The sequence below is a fragment of the Canis lupus genome, chromosome 4 (genome assembly GCF_003254725.2).
Source record: "Canis lupus dingo isolate Sandy chromosome 4, ASM325472v2, whole genome shotgun sequence".
Classification (NCBI taxonomy): Eukaryota; Metazoa; Chordata; class Mammalia; order Carnivora; family Canidae; genus Canis; species Canis lupus.
In genome coordinates this window covers 53,553,060-53,574,298 of record NC_064246.1, presented here as the reverse complement: position 1 = coordinate 53,574,298, position 21,239 = coordinate 53,553,060, and the positions used below count along the sequence as shown (strand labels likewise).

The following is a 21,239-nucleotide window of genomic DNA, read 5'->3' as shown; positions in this document are numbered from 1 at the left end:
GGGATTAAACATTATGGATTTCTCCATTATATATGCATCCCAGGCCTGGACAAGTATTAACTTCTGTACTGCTTGGCCCAGAAGGATGGCCAACCCAGTGTTCTTGGAGCCTCTTTGAAGCTCCCAGGTCTGCCAGGCAGAACAAAAGCCAAGTAAAGGAGAGTTATGGAGAAGCTGAGAATTTAGAGTTGAAGTCCTCAAAGTCAACCTTTCACATAGTCTGGGTGTCCCCCCCATAACTACTCTGAACGCTGGTCATCCCCTTCTATGTGAATACTACTGTGAATGGGGAGTTTACCAGCCATTTTAGTTAAAACTCCTTACATTTAAAATAGCAGAAAACCGAACTCAGACTAGCTTAAGCAAAATGGCGATTTATTTCCTCTTATCCTATAGCATGAACAGCCTAAAATTGTACTTTCGGTCTTGGCATGACCTAGGCTCAACCAATGTCATCAGGGTTTGTTTCTTATTCCCCTATCTGACTTCCACTTCCTCTTAAACAGTCTCCCATTGTGATGGCACAGTGACAGTGGCAGCCTCCCATTCTTTCCTTCACAGTCAGTGGGAAAAGATCAACATCCTGTGTAACTGAAACAAAAGGCTTAGAATTGGGTCTTTGGGGCTCTAATTGGCCTAGCTTGGGTCTTGTGTCCATCCCTGACCCACTCATTAGTGCAGAGAGTAGGGTAGGGTTATACAGTGCTCTGATTCCCCAGGTTCAGCTTACGTGTTGTGGTTGGATAGAGGATAAGTCAGGTGCAAGGGAACTACAAATAATGAAAGGGCAGAAGAGAAGTTTCAAAGAAATCAGTCCAGATGGAAAAGAAGAACAAACGAATGCTAAATAACTAAAAGCCTACTCAACATAGTATTCGAAGTTATTCTGGTAAAGCATTCCTTTGGCTAGATAGAAATTGAATTTTGGAATTTAAAATTCTCAGTTCTAAATTTGCCTTCTGGAATATTTTTGCCTTGTGGTTACATAGAACAAGACTACTTCCTCTTTCCAGTGGCAGTTCTTCAACTGTTTGTAAACAGACATCAAATCTCCCTTGGTCTATTCTCCTCCAGGCTACATGTACCAACATACCAGGAAGTAGACTTCTGGGATTGGAAATAAATCAATGCATACTATTAAGTAGACACTAGAATCTTATTGTGGAACTAAATATGGTTTTGTTCTGTTCATTCTTGTTTCAAAGAAAATGATTTTATTAATAAATTTGATAATGATTAGCATTGGCAAGGCTATTGGGGAAATACACATTTTTAAGAACAATGAGTTCTGAGGATGTTCACTAGGTAATTTAGAGTAACCATCAAAGATACAAAAGCCTGAACAAAATACTTTTCAATGTCCTTTAAAATATCGAAGAGCTAACAATATAATGAAAAATCACTAGGCCTAAAACCAATGTATATGCTAAATCAGAATGTAAAGTCTAGAACTCAAAGCTGCCTTTGTTTTGGAAGTGCTTTCTAATCTGGAAGAAATATCTGCAAAATTGACTTGTAGTTTTGGCTGCCTGTGGTTAGATGAAAAATGTCAAGGTGCAGAACTCCTCAAAGTTAAGGACTTTGATAAACCATACTCAGTATTAGCTAGGTCAAAAAGGGCTATTCCCTCAGGATAAGGATGAACCAGCAGTCACTCTGGTCTCTTATGAACTTACAACCTGGCTTCAAGTCATCTAAGTAATCCATGGAACTTTAAGCAGTAAATCTGAGTTATGGTGGACCAAGACTGATGACACACAAAAGTGCCTGACAGAAGCAAATGCAAGTTCTTTCTGGAGAAGATCACAGTATCCTGGAACTCAAATTATTCCTACACACAATTTTCAAATGCAATAATCTTTATACAATCAAGATGGCCAGGCACACAGAAAAATAAGATGCCATGATAAGAATATGAGGAGACAAAGGACAGCAGAAACAGAGCCCAACGTACCCCAAAGAGTGGAATCATCAGACAAGCATGCTTAGTATTCTCAAACACATAAAATTAAATTTGAGTTCCAAGTCCATTCAATGTAGAAAAGTTGCATCCCTTTAATAGATGATGCTGGCACAACTGGATCCACGTTCAAAAAAATAAAGTTGGACTCCCTCCCTTACTCTATATACAAATCAAAGTGAACCAATGACCAAAATATAAGATCAAACCAAGACACGCTTAGAAGAAAACAGAACTATATTTTCATGACTTTGGATTTAGAAATAGACTCTTAGATGTCACACTAAGATAACAAGCAACTAAAGAAAATTATACAAAATGGACTTGATTAAAATTAAAAACCTTGGTGCAAAGGGCATTATCAAGAAATTGAAAGATGACCTATAGACAAGATTAAGCCAAAGCAACCCTTGGGCAGGTAGGGGAAGCTGAGGATAGAGGCAGAGGGTAAGAATGTTCTGGGGTTGATCATGGTGAATGAAGAAAGAGCAAAACCAGAGCTGAGCACAGGGTCCAAAGACACACGAAGGAAAATCAGGGTCAGAATCCAGGAAATTGTGGCAGGGCAGAGCAGTTAGGAATCAGGCTAGCTACCATGAGTACTGTTTGAATGTGAGACTCTGAGACACACTCTCAGAGGCTCCATAGATCTCTGCTTTCAGAACTCCACTGAGATCATAAAAAATTCAGGTGGTAGGGCCCAATTCCAACTCACTGAATCAGTATCTCTAGGGGGTGGACCCAGGTGTTTGCATCTTAACATGCCCTCAGATGATTCTTAGGCTAATGTATGAGACCTCCAGATCAGGGGACATATGTGCAGCTCCTGAGATAGACCAAAATCCCACAGGCTCAACATTCCAGTTCTGCAAGCACACTGTATGTATCCTCAGTGAGGGACTTTGCAAGTCCTGCCAGCAACTTCCAATTAACAGAGACTTAAAACTGGGGCTGCAGAGTGAACTAAGGACAGTGCCTACTAGTTGTAGAGCACCTACCCTGTGCCAAGGCACTAGGGCTGCGGCGTAAACTAAGGACAATGCCTACTAGTTGTAGAGCACCTACCCTGTGCCAAGGCACTAGGGCTGCGGCGTAAACTAAGGACAGTGCCTACTAGTTGTAGAGCACCGATCCTGTGCCAAACCCTGTGCCAACTGGTATTGCTCTATTTGATGCTTTACTGGTATTACTCCATTTAGTGCTTACTTATGAGGGTCCCAGTACTATTCCATATTTACAAACGATAAAGCTGAGACTAAGAGAAGCCAAGCAACTTGTCCTGGGCCACCCAGCTAACTAAGAGCAACTTCAGGTTCTAGGCCAGTTTGACTCTGAGACCTGTGTTCTTTCCATACACCAGCATGCTGCAACATTTTTCAACAGTTTTTGTTTTGTTTTGTTTTCTAAAGGCAGGGGAGCAGGGGGCTGGTGGCGGAGGTCATAGCATTAATTGATGGGGAGTCTTAGGTTAATTAAAAAACTTGTCTCACCGTAGCATACCCAGGGCATAGTGGTGAAATAAGACTCTGCTGTCTTTTCTAATCATCTTGATCCCTGAGCCAGAAGGTATTGTCAGGTAATGTAATCTTGCTCCAGCCTTTTCTTCATCTAAGTGAAGAAGGGTCTGAGATTAAGTTTGGGAAGAGATTGAAAAGCAAAGCTCAGAGGAACAGATTAAAATGATGCTGAGGCATCCTGAAGCAGGAGAAAAACTGATAGGACTTTGTTGATGGAGCTGCTGAAGGAAGATAAGACGCATCGCTGAGGGACCAGAAGGGAAGGAAGAAGCTGAGGAGGGAACGGAGATAAACAGGGTAGAGAGAAGAGATAAGAGGCAGCATGAGGGCGAGGCAGGGAAGAGGAAGATAGGACCAGGGGCTCTGCAGGAGAGTAGGACCCAGGCCCTTTGTTGTCTCCTTTCTCAGGGTATATTCTTAAAGGGAGAGGGAGCCAAAGTCATAGAATATGTTAAGTGCCAAATTCTGATTATTCAATCTCTGAGCCTGAATAGATAGTCCCATTTGAAGGTAAAGCTAAACTGTCTCTTCCAGAATGTGAGACCCTCTGGCTTTGTGCCCTTCACCCTCCCCTATCCATTTCCAGGTTGGTCCAATCAGACAGACTTAGAGACCTAAAACCCCCCAGTGCAATCCTGTCCACTTTACATGGGAGTCACAGTCATGAAGAGATCACTAAGGCACTTTGTATGCCTGGAAGGGCCAGAGTGCAGGGGTTGAGGACATGGGCTCTGAAGCTGCTCCAGAGTTTGAATACCAGCTCAACTGCAGACTACCTTCTTTATGAAGCTGAACTTCCATTTCCTCACCTGTCAAACAGGGATAAAACTGGCAACCCCCTCAGAGAGAGATTGTTACAATCATATAAAATAATGCATGCAACGTGCTTAGGATAGTGCCTGACATACAGAAGTAATATTAGTGATGACTTCTAGTGCTGCTATTAGGTTCAAGCACCTAGTAGGCACCTTATAAAAATATTTATCCATTGGATTGAGAGGAATCAGAACATTTGATTCTAGTCCTGTCTCGCTCACTATGGTGGGAACACAGGAGGTGACTTTACCTCTCTGTGCTTCCATTCTTCTCCCCTATCAAAAGAAGATATGCTCTTTCTCTGACCCAGAGTACTATGGGTTTGGAAATTCTTAGAAAAGTAGGAAATAGCATAGAAATACAGAAGAGGTTATTTCCTTTATTCTACCATTGGAGTTTTACCCCAAGCTGTCTACTCTCTGCCATACTTACAAAATTTCACTGTAGCTAAGAATTTTTGTTGTAATTTGCTGTCACCTACTAGGGCTGAAAGTTTCTGCCTCATTCCTCTATTGACTCCTGACACCTGCATGAAAGATTCAGTTCCCCAGCTTCAAGAAGGTATGTATACAGAATTTCTAAACTTTTATCTTTTTGAAATCCCTTGATTCTTTTTGCCTCTCAGGTACATTAAAGACGATCCAAATATTTGGAATCATGAAATGCATAATACAGATGAAAGTGGCTCTGTAGATTATAAGCTGTCTGGGAAGAGGGAGTAGGTCTGTTCAGTTCATTACTATACCCCAGCACCCAACAGAGCCCTTTGGCACATAGGAGACACCCAAGACACTTTCAATGGATGAGTGAGTGTGTCAGGAATCAAAGTTGTTGACCCAACACCCATTCCCAGTTTCTCCCGTGCTGATTGACTATAAGTTTTGGTTAAATGGCCATGTGTACATCCTGGGGGCTGAGTAATGATTGGTGTAAATTAGTCCTGGATATTTCATTCCCCTTTGCCAAAGGATGGGCATGTGATCAAGTGAAGTATATGGACAATGAAATATATGGGAGGTTCTCCTGGTAACCTCTATGGCAGATTTCCCTTTTTGATCAAGGATAAGGATCATATTAGGGCAAAGTCTCATTCCCTTCCACATCCTTCCTTCCTGCTTGAGATCCTTTTGTGCGAAGGCACATTAGAGCCATGGCAGCCATCTTGCAACCATGAGGACAAGCCAAAAGAACTCAGAGACTCTAATATCTCATTTCAGTGAAGCTGCTGAACCAACTCTCAAACAGCCTACATCCAAATTTCTAGTTATGTGAAATAATTAAAAGTCTTTAAGTCACTGCTTTTTAGTATTCTCTTACTTGCAGCTGAATACAGTCTTATTAAGACAATGTATGACTTTGCCCTGAGGAGGGTCTCCCATTATTTTTAGGGACAAGAGGGCAAATAGTTGCCTTTTTACTAAATTCTTTATTCTGCAACAAAGGTTTCCACTTAACCAATCTCCCATGTTTCTCTTATAATCTTAGCATCATCTCATTATCCCTCTGATGTCTCTGAAAGATTAATAGCACCACCTTGACCCCCAGACATTCCTTCTCCATTTGTCTTTTCTGTTTTCTCATTATCACTTTCCACAGACCAAATATTATATCTTGATTTTTAATTACTTTAATGGGCCTCATCCATAGTAATTGGGACATTTAGGTCATTATCGTGTCTCCTCAGATCTTCTTGAACAATTTTATTGATCATTTCTTGGAGCAAAATCATGTGGGGGTACTAGACCCACATAAACTCATAACTTAGGCCAAAAGTTGTCCTGATTAATTAGCAACATTTCCTTCTGGCACAGAGCTGCCCTCCCTTTAGAATAGTGGCTTACAGTCATTGCTGCACATTAGCGTTATCCAAGGTGGCCTAAAAACTTCTGAAAGCCAGGTCTTCCCCATGCCCATTAAAGTCAGGATCTCAGAGGGAAGTCAAACATCAGTATTTTTTATTATTGAAATCCCCATATGATTTCCACATGCAGCCAACGTTGCAAATCAATACTTTAGGCCAGTACTTCTCAATCTTTAACGTGCATATGGATAACATGGAAACCCTTGTTAAAATGCAGGTTCTGATCCCATGCTCTAGGATGGGGACCGACATTCTGCACTGCTAACAAGCTCCCAGGTGATGACCACGCATGGTCTGAGCCCTACATTTTGGTTAACAAAGGTCTAGAACCTAAATCTAGTGGTCTATTTTAAGACTGGATCTAGGGATCCCTGGGTGGCACAGCGGTTTGGCGCCTGCCTTTGGCCCGGGGCGCGATCCTGGAGACCCGGGATTGAATCCCACGTCGGGCTCCCTGCATGGAGCCTGCTTCTCCCTCTGCCTGTGTCTCTGCCTCTCTGTCTCTCTCTGTGTGACTATCATGAATGAATGAATAAAATCTTTAAAAAAAAAAAAAGACTGATCTAAACAAATTAAATTCCACTTGGGTACTTGCAATGAAAAAAATGATCAAGAGAGTCAAGAACTCAGAAGGAAGTTGTTTCCATCTCTAGTTTAGTTATGGACTTAGGTGGACCAATCATCCCAGTTTGCCTGGACTTGCAAATATGTTATAGTCATTATAGTCATCCTGAAGGAGGTCCCAGCAATGCGAGACTTTGAGTTTCAAAACAGAATGAATTGGTCACCCTAGTAATGGTGGTGTTCTTCAAAAAGCAACAGAACAACCTAGCTTTGCACTTCTACATTCTCATTCCTCTTTGTGGGAACAGCCATCCAGCACAAGGTCAAGGGTGTGCAGGGTAAGATGGTTCAAGGGAAAGAAATACTGAGTTGCTCACATCAGGAACTTAATGTGACCTCCAAATGGTAAATAATCAAGCAGATCCAGGTGGACCTAGAAAAATCCAGGAACAGGTTTATGACATGGCCACAGAGAAGTCCAGGAGACATGGTTTAGGCCTGTGCTCTGGCACTGGTTTACTGTGTAGCCTGGGATCACTCAGTCCCCCTGTCTGGGCCTCAGTTTCATCAGATAAAACACGGAAGTTGAACTGCTTGTTGTATCAGGATCCTTCCTGCACACACCCTCCACACCCCCACTCCATATGCAGCGCGGATAAAGTATACAATCAAAGAACAGCACTCTCCCAGCTCAGATGGAGAGTAAACCCATCTTCCATTTCATGAGCTATCTCCAGCACGCCCAAGACCCTGATAACAACATCAGCATTCATCTTACTTCAACACACTTCTCTTCACTGTCTTTTGTTGTTCAGAGAGCTGAGAACTCAGTGTCTCTCTCTTTTTTTTTTTTTTTTTGTAATGACTATACCATGTTTACAAACCCAAATGATTCTATTTTGAGACCCAGCCTTTTTGTTATAAGTGGCTTCCTCCTTCTGATCTTGCCTTCACCCAGGGAGCTCACTTCTCAACTTTTTGTTTTCTTTAGAGAGACAAAGAGTCTCCCCAGCCACCCATTGCCGGCTTCCTGTTAACCTTTCATTAAGCCTGCTGACAGCTGGCTCCAGCTCTTCATGAGTTAGTTCAACACATTCCCATTTAAATGTGTCCCACCTGGCTTCATTAAGGTTCCTGCCAGGTTCTCCACTTGCAGCTTCCTCTGCAAATGCAAATAAGATTCTGGGTAAATAATATGGGGACAAGGGAAGATTGAGCTATAAAGGGGTTGGGATTGGAGAACCATCAAAGCACTCAGGTCGCCCAGGATTTGAACAAACTAAAATCCATCTGGGACCAATGCAGGCCAATACTGCAGTTCTGTATGTATGAAATGTTAAATTAAGGCCCTTGCTCTGAGGTATAGGGTAGTGGTTAAGTGTGTGGAGTCCTTCCAGCCTGGTTCAAGGCCCTGCTCTGTCACAGGGGGTTGGTCCATGTGACCTTGGGCATGTTCCTTGGCCTCTGTTTCTGTTTGCTCAACTCCAAAAGCAACAGTAATATACTTGTTTGAAACATTTAGTAGAGTACCTAGACCATATCAAATGCTTTTTCAGGATTGGATATTAGCTCTGATTGAGCCTAGAAAGGTCAGGGTCAAGGTTGAAGAATTAGGTTGTTCTAAATCCTCAAAGTTTGATTGTGGAACCACCATGTAAACATCAGCTGTAAGAACCACATCTCCATCAAAGTCCTTGCTTGTGCAAATGGAAAGTCAACACTGATTCTATTCTGTTGCATTTCCCATGCATGTTTTGTCTCATTTAGATTTTTAAGCTCTCTAAGGAAAGTGATCCCCTTTCCTGGGCCCTAGATATTAGGAAGTTATTTGTAGGTGGCTACCAATTCATCCTGATTGCACAGAGAGGGAAAGAGAGGAATAACTAGACCAACAATCTTCTCTGACCAGGGAGTCTCATCCTAAGAATTATATATTTATTAACTCATCATTTGGTAAAACCCATATCATACCTCCTGGACTTTGGAGTCTTAGACCGATTACCTTGTTCCAGCCCATGGTCCTGTGTTGCTTGCCCAGGGCATTATTCTAACGAAGCTGGAATGTTAAGGCCTTCAAGTGGACACAAACATTCCACTTTGAATAGCCCCTGCACTTCCCCATGCCTCACTCATCTGTGGCAGCCACCCGGCCTCAGGCAGAGCCTAAGCGCTTCTTCAACACCAACACCATGGGTAGACAGGACCTTCTGATCTGCATTTAGAAAAGGATCTCTGCCACAGCATGGAGAACAGATCGGAGAAGGGAAGGACTGCAGACGAGGTGTGCAGCTTAGAAGCTGCGATGGGAGTCCAGGCAAATGCCTCCTTAAATGCAATCTCTGACAACCACCTCCACCTGGACCTTTGCCTCCTGCCGCAGGAAACTCCTGATTCTGTGCCAATACACCTGCCCCCACAGAGCCCTAGTTAAGGGAGATTCTTTTCTCAAAAAAGGAAATGTGAGCCAAAATCAGGATACTTCTCTATATCGCTTCCTGCATTATTGATGAGGTTCAGACCCAGGGCTGCTCCTACCTTACCTGGAGTGGGGCACTAACCTCTGAAAGTTGGGCATAAACAGAGAGACACAAATACATACGAGGCAAAGGCAACTAGGTAGAAAAGGGACCAGAATACGCATCTCAGAAGCAAGGCAATTTGGACAGACAAGGCTCTCCTTGCAGTATCTGGAGCGCTGCCAGAGAGAAGAGAGATTACACATGTTCTGTGTAAACACAATGAATTCAACTAGGATGTATAAGCAGATGCTATATGGAGACAGACTTCATTTTAAATATTTCGAAGTCTCAGAACTGCCCTGAGATTGAATGATCTCCTTTAGATGTGCTGGTGAGTTCACCATCACCAAGATTATTCAAGCACATTCTGGAAGATCACTGACCAGGATGCTACCCAGGAGATTAAAGCGCCTGGCAGCAAAGGTGCTAAGGGTCTCTAAAGTACCTTTCACTTGTGAAATTAAAACAAGACTGGATCAATGACACCAATGGAATAATAGATGGGGCTTTAAAAAAAAAAAAAACCAATACATTCTAAGACTTATTTTGACAATTCCCGCATCATGCCCCCATCCTCAATCCTGAGAAAAAGTGGCACATTAGAGTGTGAAAAGACCATCTTCGTCTTCTCTTCCATGCTGCATGTCATCGAAGTTGTTTTTATATCCTTCAACATTGTCCAGCCTGTAACAAGAAAATAGAGTCTGAGAATGGGAAGCACCAGGACCAGAAAGAACCAGATATGACTAAATCACAAGGCAACTAACAGCGGCTATTAGAGTGAAAAGGGCTCAGACTCCATCGGGTCCAAGCCTTTCCATTCACAGATAGAAAACTGACGCTGCAGAAGATAAAGGGCTTTTGCCAATCTAGCCTAATAAGGGAACTAAATGTTTCTATATTAACAAATTACAAAATCAAGATTGAAACGTGTTTATGACCTTGGAAAGTTACCTTGCTGAGTCTCAGTTTCCCTACTTGTTAATGTTTATTTGTTAATAGATATTTTGGTATCGATACAATTAAGTGAAGGCACAGTATTCCTCACAGTTTACCAAATCTTTTCATTTCTTTCCCAAAAAGCTATAGAACAGGACAGATAACCAAAATCTCTTTGCAGAGACTCTTCAAACTATTTGAAACAAAACAAAAGAAAAAACCCCTGCTCCGATGGTCTAATATTGGGCAGAGAAACCAAATCCCAGGAATGATATTCTACATCTTTTTTATTCCCCATACTGCCAACTCTCTTCTCTGTGAACTTCTTTTTAACAATGTCCTTTTATTTTAAGGTTTTATTTGTTTATTCATGAGACACACACACAGAGAGAGAGAGAGAGGCAGAGACACAGGCAGAGGGAGAAGCAGGCTCCATACAGGGAGCCTGACATGGGACTCGATCCCGGGTCCTCAGGATCACACCTTGGGGCTGAAGGCCGCGCTAAACTGCTGAGTCACCCAGGCTGCCCAGCAATGTCCTTTTAAAATGAATTGCCCAAAGTTGAACAAAGAATTCTGAGCAAAACGACAGAGACATATCACCTTCTTTCTTTTGCATGCCATGCTTCTATTAATGCAACCTACCTTTGTACTTATATTTTGGACAAACAACACATTGTTAACAAATACAAAGCTTACTGTGAGCTAAATCCTACGTCTTTTTCACCTCTAATGCCACACTTCTCCAACCCTGCATTTAATCAGAACACGAGCACAAATCATTAAACTACTGAGTAGTATCTAATCATTTGTAACAGCTTGTACAATCATTACAACAATCAGTCATGCAAGATGAATTACCGTGTGTGTTTCGGGAACCAACTGGATTTCATGACTTTCCCTGAAAAGACAAGGCCATGGTATAAGCAGAGTAGCTGTGCTAGAACATGTGAAACATGGGGAAAACCTAAAGCTGTCTTACCAAAAGCAGAGTTGGACCAAAGGTGAGAATTTAGGGACTGGTTTTGGCAGGGAAAGCTTCCTTTTCCCAGATCAAGTGATTGCTTCTTTGGGCCCCAAGGCAGTACCCATCATTACACAGCTGTTTCCACGTTGTGGACAATAGTGTTAAGCTGCTTCATTCTTAAGTCACTTGCCCACCCAGAACTGAAGCACTCACTTGAGTTGTAAAACACTTCCTTATGAGACATACTCAGAAACTCCAAAACTGTATGAGGACCAGCGCCTTCTGCCTTTATGAGGACTTTGTATGAAGGCTAATGGTAGGCTCCTGCTAAATTCCAAATTTCCTTCATCAGGGTTCACTAGGGACAGGTATTGAAATGTGCAAGTTTCACTACTGTTGCTCAAACAGGATGGTTTGCAGTCTTACTTCCTCATTTACTACCTCAAAACAGTTTCTGTTAATAACTACAGAACAATTTTCCCCCATTTTACAGTAGGACCAGATGTCACATGCCTATACTTTGCATGACAACTGTAAACTCTGTTCCATGACTCCTTTTTGCAGTGTTTTAAAATTATTATTTTTTTAAAGATGAGGGGTGGTGGTGGGGAGGTGCAAGGTCACAGACCAGCTGGGGAATCTAATAATAACTATGGACCCTGCCCCAGAGAAATGCAGATATGAATATGCAAGAACTTTTGCACAGAAGTTCAAGGGATTCACTTTCCCCTGAGTTCCATCTGGGGAGGCCCAGTAAGGAAAGCTTGCTTTAAGGGGATAAGAAGCCCAAGATCATTCACGGCTTTCTTCCTAGGGCAGTCCTAGCCAGGGGAGGAGGCTGGGCCAGGGTTTCCTCCACTCCGAGACAATGGTAATAATAGCACTTTTCACTTAAGGCAGTAATGAGGATGAAATGAGTTAGACACACAAGAATAGAGCAGCAGGACTGTCACAGATAAAGTGTCCAGTAAATGATGGTGTTTTTGTTTTTCTTTTCCAAAATATAAACTTCATCAGGAAGATGATAGATGAAGGATGGAAATGGGACTCTGGGGGATGGAGACAGGGGCAGGAAGCAGAATCAGTCCATTCCCAGATCCTGCTGGAGCCTCCACAGCTCTGAAGGCCACCATCCCACCTGGCCGCCCTGCTTACCTCGAAGGAAAAATGCCACAAGCAACGCCAACAGCACAAATCCCAGGGAGGGAGCGATGATCATTAGCAGGTCAGAGTTGATGACCATTTTTACCTGATGCGACACAGGGAAAGCAATTGGGCCAGTCGTTTCTGAACATCACCCCCACACAACTTTCCCGTCTTAATCGTACCTTCCACTCGCCAGCAGCTTCCCTCCTTCTCACCCCATTTTGCCCAATCTGGCTCAAGATCAAGGCAAAGCAGCCTTACAAATCAGAATTTTTAAAAAATCTCTGAAAACTTGAAACATTTACCCAGACCCCCACATTTTCCTGTCTTCGATATCAGGCATTTGGGCTGTGGGTTTCAGGGCCTGAAAATGGAACTCAGTTTCAAATGTTCTGTAGCACTGGTTCTCGAAGTGTAGCCAGGGGACCCATGAGATCAAAATTATTTTCACAAGACATTATTTGCCAGTTTCACCATCATTCTCTCATGAGATGGACAGTGGGGTTTCCCCGAGGTTGTATGACAAATGATGTGCTGATGTCTTTCTGTCTCCCAGGTAGCCAGACATTATAAAGCAATGCCACTCATGCCATTTTTCTCACTAATATTTTTCATCCAGGAAAATACAGGTGTATTTCATTAAATGTTATTTATGTCAACATGGAATGGGTTTGCTTGTTATTCTTGCTTTTAAATGAATTAATAAACATTGTTTTTAATTTCTGTTTTGATTTTTGTGAGTATCAAGGGGTCCTGATGCCAAATCATTGAAGGAGTGCTGCTCTGCAGGCAGCACCTAGTTCTGGTGGGGACTATGCCGCCACTGCTGCCCAGGCCAGGCTCCACTTCCTCACCTTCCTGGCCCTGTCTCCAACACAGCAACAAGGAGGGCACACCTGCCTCTGAGGAGGGAGAAGAGAAGAAAGAAAGAAGGGATGGGGGACCTTCGCTTTTCCCTTATAGGTGTCGATGTTGCCTGCAGTTTTTACTTAAAGCAACTTGAATCACTTTTGTGATAATAAAAGTTAATGAAGGGTACACTCCACAAATAAGAAGGGTGCCGGTGCCAAGTGTTGATCCTGCAGGACGTCACTAATCCTGGGACATGCAGAAGGCACACATAATGATTTTTCCACGCTTTTGTACTTTTTTTTCTTTTTGTTTTGCAAAGCATCTGCACATATAGAGGTAACGATATAAACATTATTTCTGCCAAGAGCACAAAGCACGAGTCTACAAATTGCTTAGTTATTTCCCCACAGTTGCCGCTCAGATATATCTGCCTCCCCAGTTCATTTCTGCAAACCTCTATTGTGGATTTTTAAAATCTAACTCACGCTTCAAATACTTCACCAACATTTTACCTGTTCTGATTCAACCTTGTTTTGCACAGGCATTTCCGTCTCCATCGCTGGGAAGGAAAAAGGGGAAGAAATGTTTACATTTTCTGTGGGAGAATAAAATACCACATCCTGAAATAGGCATTTCAAAGCTCATCTGAAATTTTTAGTTGATGTGTTTAATCTTTTAATCTCATCTTTCTTTATTTGTATAATTTATTTACAACACATTTGTTTTGAGATGGTTTTATCTGAAGCTCATCTGCTATCCAACATTATCCCACAGGAACATCTCCATTTTCTAGATGGGTAGAATGGGGCATTAGGCCAGCAGGCAATTTGATCTAAATTTTCTGGAGGTGCCAGCAATGCATTCAAGATTTTTATCCAGCAAGAAAACATGTCAGTCTATCAGTTAACAAAATGAGCATTTATTATAGGCCAGGTACTCTGCTAACTGTACCATCTACCTTGTTGCCAAAATTTACAACTTAGTGCAGGAAGGCAAATTTAAACAAATAAGGTGAATAATTGAAAAAATAATGTTATAATTCTTCAGCACTCTCGGAATAAATAGCACAAGATACAGAGACATATCATGAGGATGGCTGACCTGTTCTGGAGGATCAAGGGTGAGTGTCCCTAAGAATATGGAGTTTAAGCTGAGACATGGACTCATTTATTTATAATTGATAGTTGAATTCAACATGAGAGACATACTGGGCTAAGCACTGTCCTAAGCACAAGAATATTAAGATGAATACAGCATGACCCCACCGTCCTGAAATTCACAGGACATTAAAGGAAGATCAGAAGGTCATTTTGGCCTCAACGGCCAAGGGTAGTGGTTCCATGTGGAATGACAGGCAGCCATGAAGGCAGAAAATGAGGGGTGGGGAGTGGCAGGGGATGACCATAGAGATGAGTAGGAACCAATCAGGGAAGGCCTTTGTTTCATGCTGATAAGTCTCCATTTAATTCTGTCCACAGTGGGAAACCACAAACATTTTAAATATGCTATAGTCCTGTGAAAAGGATAAAGAAATAGCCAAGATGAGATGATCAATTATCATTTGATCCCAGGTCTGAAAATCAGAGCTAACAGAAATGAAGGGAGAGGCAGATTCCAGAAATACTTAGCAGGGAAATCAAGAGGATATGGACATTGAACGTGGTAGTGAAAAAGAAACAAATCTTAGATGACTTGTAGATTCCTTCTTGAGACTCTGGGCCACGGCCCAACCGTTGGCCAAGGCTGGGCACAGCAGAAGCAGAGGAGAAGGATCGGTCTGGGGGAGAAATGTGCCAAGCTCAAATTTGTAGTCCTTGGGTAAGGCGCCCAAGAGAGACACGAAAACCCCACTCGCCTCATGAGCAACTGATGGATTCAAGTCTAAACCAAACTTAGAGAAAAGTTGGAGTGGCAGATACTGATGTGGGAGCCATCAGTCTCCATGAAGCACTTAAGATCCTCTGAGAGTATAAGAAATACAAGGGCCACATGTCCAGAAAGAGAAGAACAGGAATCCTAAAAAACCCCAGCACTTAAAAGGTGGGCAGAGAAGGCAAAGGAGAAGGAAGCAGAAGAAACGAACAGCGGAGAGCAGAAAGTGAGAACAGTGTCATGGAGCCCAGGGCAGGAGAAAACACCTGGAAAGGACATAAAATCATATATGCAGTAAAACCTGCTGATAGACACAGAACGTAAAGCCAAGCATAGACAAGGCCTGAGTATAATAAAAATCAAGGCAAATAATTACTGAAATTGATCAATGTTTCTCCCAAGCTTCCTTGCACTTGAGGCATAAGAAAAAAATGCCATAGGTTTTCGGAGGCTCATAATTTGGTACAAGAGAGCTTATTTGTTCAACAGGGAAAGTGACTTGTTGAATGCCTGCGAGCATAAGACTCTGAGGGGAAAATTCAGTATGTTTTCATATCCTACAACGCAGTTACTGTTGTTTTTCTCTCTGCTGTTATTCCCTAGAGCTGGAAATTGCAGGTAAGAATTCAAAACTCCTACCCTTGATCTGTCAAAATCCTATAGTATTACAATCATTTGTGATAGATAAAACCGAAATTGAAACCATCAAAGAGCAAAGTCAGCCTAGGTCAGTTTTGTCAGAGCTAATCTGTATTTTAAACTGGAATTGTCTAATGGGAGAGACATTTTGCAAACATAAACACTGCTGAGTGATACTAAGCACTACTTCCTCTTCCTCCTCCTCCTCCTCCTCCTCCTTCTATGCTTCCTCCTCCTCCTGCTTTTCCTCCTCCTCCTCTTCCTTCTCTTCCTCTTTTTCCTCCTCCTCCTCCTCCTTTCCCTCTGTCTCTTCCTCTTCCTTCTGCTCTTCTTTTTCCTCCATCTTTTCCTCCTTTCCATCCTCCTTTTCCTCTTCCTCTTCTTCCTCCTCCTTCTCTTGCTCCTCCTCATTTTCTTCTTCCTTCTCTCCTTCTTCTTTCTTCTTCTTCTTCTTCTTTCTTCTTCTTCTTCTTCTTCTTCTTCTTCTTCTTCTTCTTCTTCTTCTTCTTCTTCTTCTTCTTCTTCTTCTTCTTTTTTCTTCTCCTTTTCTTCTTCTTCTTTCTTCTTTCTTCTGAAAATGCCAAAAGCCCCAATGGGAAGCACCTTGAAGCCACAGTGTTAGACACTGTTAAACACTGAATAGGGACAAGAAACACAGGTGTATGGTGATTTTTTTTTCCTTGTGAAACATAGCAATTCTAACAGCTAGGGGAGGAGGTAGACAAGTGAAGACTACTTATTTCTGTGTCTTCTGTGCTATCTTGGCCCTTATACTCTCAAGACCCTGAACTCTAAAACAAGCACATTCAGGGAAAGGAGGGAAAGGAGATGCCCCCCCTGCCCCAAACTTGTAAGAAAAGCAATTCTGTGAGTGGGGAACTGTGATTGGTTGAATGTGTCCTCTTCAAGGGTATGTTCACTCAGAACCTCAGACTGTCACCTTTTAGAAATAGGGCATCTTTGCAGATGTAATTAATTTAAGGATATTAAGATGAAATCATCCTAGATTTAAGATAGGCCCTATATCCAATGGCAGATGTCCTTATAAAGATTGAAGAAGACACGGAGAGACATACATGAAGACTTGTAAAGATGGGCAGAGATTGAAGGGAGGTGGCCTCAAGCCAGGGAATCCTGGGGGTATCAGAAGCTGGAAGAGGCAAGGAAAGATCTTCTCTTAGAGACTTTAGAGAGAGTATGGCCAGGTGACACTTCAATTTTAGGACTTTTGACTTCCAAAACTATAAGATAATAAATTTGTTGTTTCATACCACTACATTTCTGGTAAACTTTTACAGCATCCCTGGAAAATTAATACAGAGACACAGTGGTCATTAAGATCTTCCATAAGAACAGCAGCCCTGGTGATGAGCAAGGGATGAAAGGAAGATTTGCCTTTCATTTAAAAAATTTTTTGTACACTTTGTACCTTCACCATATATATATATGTTACTTATCTCAGAGAAATTAATTAACATGTAATAGTAATAAAAGAATCTTCAACTTAATTACACTTTTCCCAGGTCTATGGACTCACCAATACTTCTGATTAACACTAGATTTGCCTACAGAGTGAGAATATATTTACATTAAAAAAATACCTAAATATGGGGATCCCTGGGTGGCACAGCGGTTTAGCGCCTGCTTTTGGCCCAGGGCACGATCCTGGAGACCCGGGATCAAATCCCACATCGGGCTCCCGGTGCATGGAGCCTGCTTCTCCCTCTGCCTGTGTCTCTGCCTCTCTCTCCCTCTCTCTCTGTGTGACTATCATAAATAAATACAAAATTTTTAAAAAACCTAAATATGGACCCTCTTGGCAGAGTTATCACTGTAAATTAGTGAATTGGTTTGCTGGCTTAATTTTAGGCTCTTGAGTTCTTGAGTACTCTGGTGAAATGGAATTCCTGCAAAACTTAACCCCAGACCTTGGAGTGCTGCAACAGTGCATCTAGGCCTCCTCCATACTTCACTGTCATCGAGTAACAATCTATTCCACATTTCCTGGATGCGTGACCTTGGGCATGACATTTCCTCTCTCTGAGCCAGTTTATTCATCTGAAAATGCTGAAACTGCAGCAATGCCTTTTTAACCTTTATATTTCTCGATGCCTATTTACAAAGACTTTGAATGACCCGAGAAAATGATCATTTCACAATAATTTTTTTAAAAAAGGATGCAAAGTATAGGAAAATGAGTATGTAAATACTTAAGAGCACGCAAACCTTTGTGGAGGAATACCTCTTGCTCCACAAAGAAAACTAAAAAATACTGCAAGACTAAATACATCTGACTTTGAGTGGAAATACTATAGGCAATTAAAATTTTATTAGTACTTTGTATACTTTCTAAATTTTCTCAAATGAGAAAATTTTAATTGTAAAATATATATGACATATTAATCACTAGAAACTCCACAAGACGCCTGAGTCAGGAGCAAACTCTCAGAGAGTATATAATTTCTCTGAAGCAATGCCACAGTGACCTTCTAGGTGAAACTTTGAAGATCACTATTAGAAACCCATGAAGTCATAGCTAAAGAAGAGCTGAGTGATGCTATTAGTGAAAGACACACCCCTAGATATGAGTACTGGCATACAGTGAAGTTCAGGACATATATACACTTCTTTGTAGATCAGAAATGGGCTTTTTTGTTTGCTTGTTTTTAAATAATGAGTGCATACAAAAACCAGTAAAATCAAGTAGAGTTTGTAGACTTGTTAATTGTATTATGCCAATGTCAATTTCCTACTTTGACCATGTGCTATAATCATGTGAAATGTTTGAGGGAAGCTGGAGGAATATATACATTTCTCTACACTATTTTTGCACGTTTGTGTTGAATCTAAAATTGCCTCAAAATAAAAATTTTTTAAAAAGTGGTTTAAGTGTCAGCATTTCATATGGTTCAATCTAATGTATGCATGCATGTTACACACTGGCTTTGCAATAAAGATTTGTTGAAAAAAATTGTTGAATAAATGTTAAGGCAGGTTTAAAAAGATTGTAAAATTTTTTAAATGTTCGTAAAAAAAATAATGATAGATGTTACTGTATCATTAAAAAAAGAAAATGATCTGGGGTGCTTGAGTGGCTCTGTCGGTTAAGCATTGGACTCTTGATTTCAGGTCAGGTTAAGCTCTCAGGGTCCTGGTGTCGAGCACCACGTTGGGCTCCACACTGTGCATGGAGAATGCTTGGGATTCTCTCTCTCCCTCTTTTTCTGCCCCTCCCCTGCTTGCTTGCTTGCTCACTCGCTCGCTCACTCTTCCTCTAAAAATAAATAAATATTTTTTAAAAAGAAAAAGAAAAAGATCTGAAAGGATATAGACCAAACTGTTGCAGTAATTATTTCTTCCTCTTGATCATTTGGGGTGGAGGGTTAGAGACAATATTTGGAATGCAAGGAAATTTCACTTTATATTGTTTAACTATTTTCCTTTATAAGACATATTTATTTTATAACATAAAGAATAAAGTTTAAATATTAAAATGATAACATAATAACACTACCTTTACCTCTAAAGGACTTACAATCTAGTAGAGCAGGAAGCAATATTCAGTGCCTATGCTGGAAGAGCCCTGTTGAAATAGACTCACATCTGCTCTTTCTAAAGAATGTGTCCTATATCTGAATGATATAGATTAAAGGTTGGCAAACTACAGCCTCAGGGTCAAATCCACTCTGCTGCCTGTTTTTGTACATCCTAAGAGCTAATAATAATTTTTATGTTTTTTAATGGTTGAAGAAAAACCAAAAAAAAAAAAAGAGTAACTCATAACACATGTAAACTATGGGCAATTCATATCTCCATATCCATCAATAAACTTTTATTGGAACCTGGTGGTACCCATTTGTTCATGTGTTACCTCTGGCTGCGTTTGCACTACAAGAGCCAAGCTGAGTAGTTGAGACCAATAACATGGCTGGTAAGGCCTAAAATAGGTACATCTGGCCCTTTACAAGAAAAGTTTACTGACTTCTGGTGTAGTTATCAGAGCATAATTTTAATCTTAAAACCTTTAGAACTTCAGATCCTAGGATGATGAGACATCCCCTTCAAGGTGGCTATGCCTAAGGTAGTAGGACTCAAACCTACTCCCTGAAATAAAACTATATGCTATGTGCCGATCTGGAATGGCACTGAATTTTTAGGTAAGAAAATATTTTAAAATCCATTTTGAATATCACCCCTGTTCCCATCCCACTGGGCATAAATATACTTCAAAATTATTTGGCACAGTGATAAGCACTTCAAATAAATGATCTGATTTAATGTTTATACAATCCATTCTACAGACTGAACTGAAGTTCAAAATGTTTAAATCACTCACCCAGGATAACAAAGATAATAAAAGGAAATTTGAACCCAACTCTGAATGACTCAAAAAATCCTGACTATAACCACTCTGAGAGAAAAGAAAAAGAATATATTAAAATCCTATTTGAAAATATAAACTCTCTAGCCAGTGGGCTTCATGCCAGAAATCAACTAGAAATAAAAGCACTTTATCTTCTCAGTTGGTATATTTTAAAACTGATACTACATATCTTGACTCATCATTAAATTCAGAGACACAAGGATTCATCTGTCTCTACTTTTAAAACAAATTTAGTTCTGATATAAGTCAACTCAATGATACAATCTTAACACATAGAATTTTTAAGTGACAGCGGTTCTTTCATGGCAGCATCTGGCTTATGCTGCCCCCTTCTGGACTACTGGTGGTATGGTCTTAAAAAATCCAAAGGAAAGAGGATAGATCCCAAAATCCGAGTATTTTAGACCTGAAAAGAATTCGAAATTATCCTCTTTGACCCCCCCCTTTTTTCATCAAGAGAAAAACTAAAAATCTAGAGACAGTTTCACTTACTCAAGATTTCACAGCAATAAGTAACAAGCAAAATAACTAGAACCCATGTTTATCTGAACTTGCCAGGAAGCACTCATGCAGATCTGGAATTTCAAAAAGACTTTTGAAAATAGAAATGCACGTTAATTGAGTTCACAGACTTCCTTTAAATTTTGGAGACCACTGAATGTTTGTAATATGTGCAATGATCAAAAAGAGTACTATATACTTAAATACATCAACCATTACATACGTGAGTCAGGTGTTCCTTAGCACCAGGGGCAAAATTGGGTGAGGACCATTTTTTTTTTTTTTTACCTTGGAAGGGAACAGAGAACAAATTGTGTTGGCACCCACTGTGGTTCCATTCCTAAAGCAGAAGGAATGATAAAATGACTTTACATTCCATGCAGATGAGATAACAGAAGGAAACCAGGGACTACAGAACACCATTATTTAAGACTCACTGAATTCCAAACTTTGCCCCAAGCTTTCACTGCCTCCAAGGATGCCCCACCAACAAAAATGTCATCATCATTTTGAGAGCCCAGGGTTATCACCTCAAGCTGCTGCTCTCATGTGCCAATCAATATCTGAGGGTCTCAATGAGGGAGAAATAAGAGCCCATCCCGAATCCTTCCCCACCTGGACTCTTCTCTGAAGGGCAATGTCTGGCACTGCTCTTCCTACACCCAGCTGATCAATATATCTTGATTCAGAGAGGTGGCAAAG

At 41.1% G+C, this 21,239-nt stretch overlaps 1 protein-coding gene across 2 annotated transcripts in view; it reads right to left on the bottom strand.

Moving 5' to 3' along the window:
• Positions 1 to 8,631: 8,631 nt before the first annotated feature.
• The window catches only part of TIMD4 (T cell immunoglobulin and mucin domain containing 4), a 33,343-nt gene continuing 20,735 nt past the window's right edge, over positions 8,632 to 21,239 (bottom strand). For both annotated transcript variants that reach the window (XM_025434635.3, XM_025434637.3), the window contains 4 exons: positions 13,654 to 13,700; positions 12,299 to 12,392; positions 11,038 to 11,077; positions 8,632 to 9,921 (listed from right to left, as the gene is read on the bottom strand). In XM_025434635.3, coding sequence (XP_025290420.2) covers positions 9,837 to 9,921; positions 11,038 to 11,077; positions 12,299 to 12,392; positions 13,654 to 13,700 — 266 coding nt within the window. In that variant the 3' untranslated portion in view covers positions 8,632 to 9,836. The remainder of the gene's footprint in view (positions 9,922 to 11,037; positions 11,078 to 12,298; positions 12,393 to 13,653; positions 13,701 to 21,239) is intronic.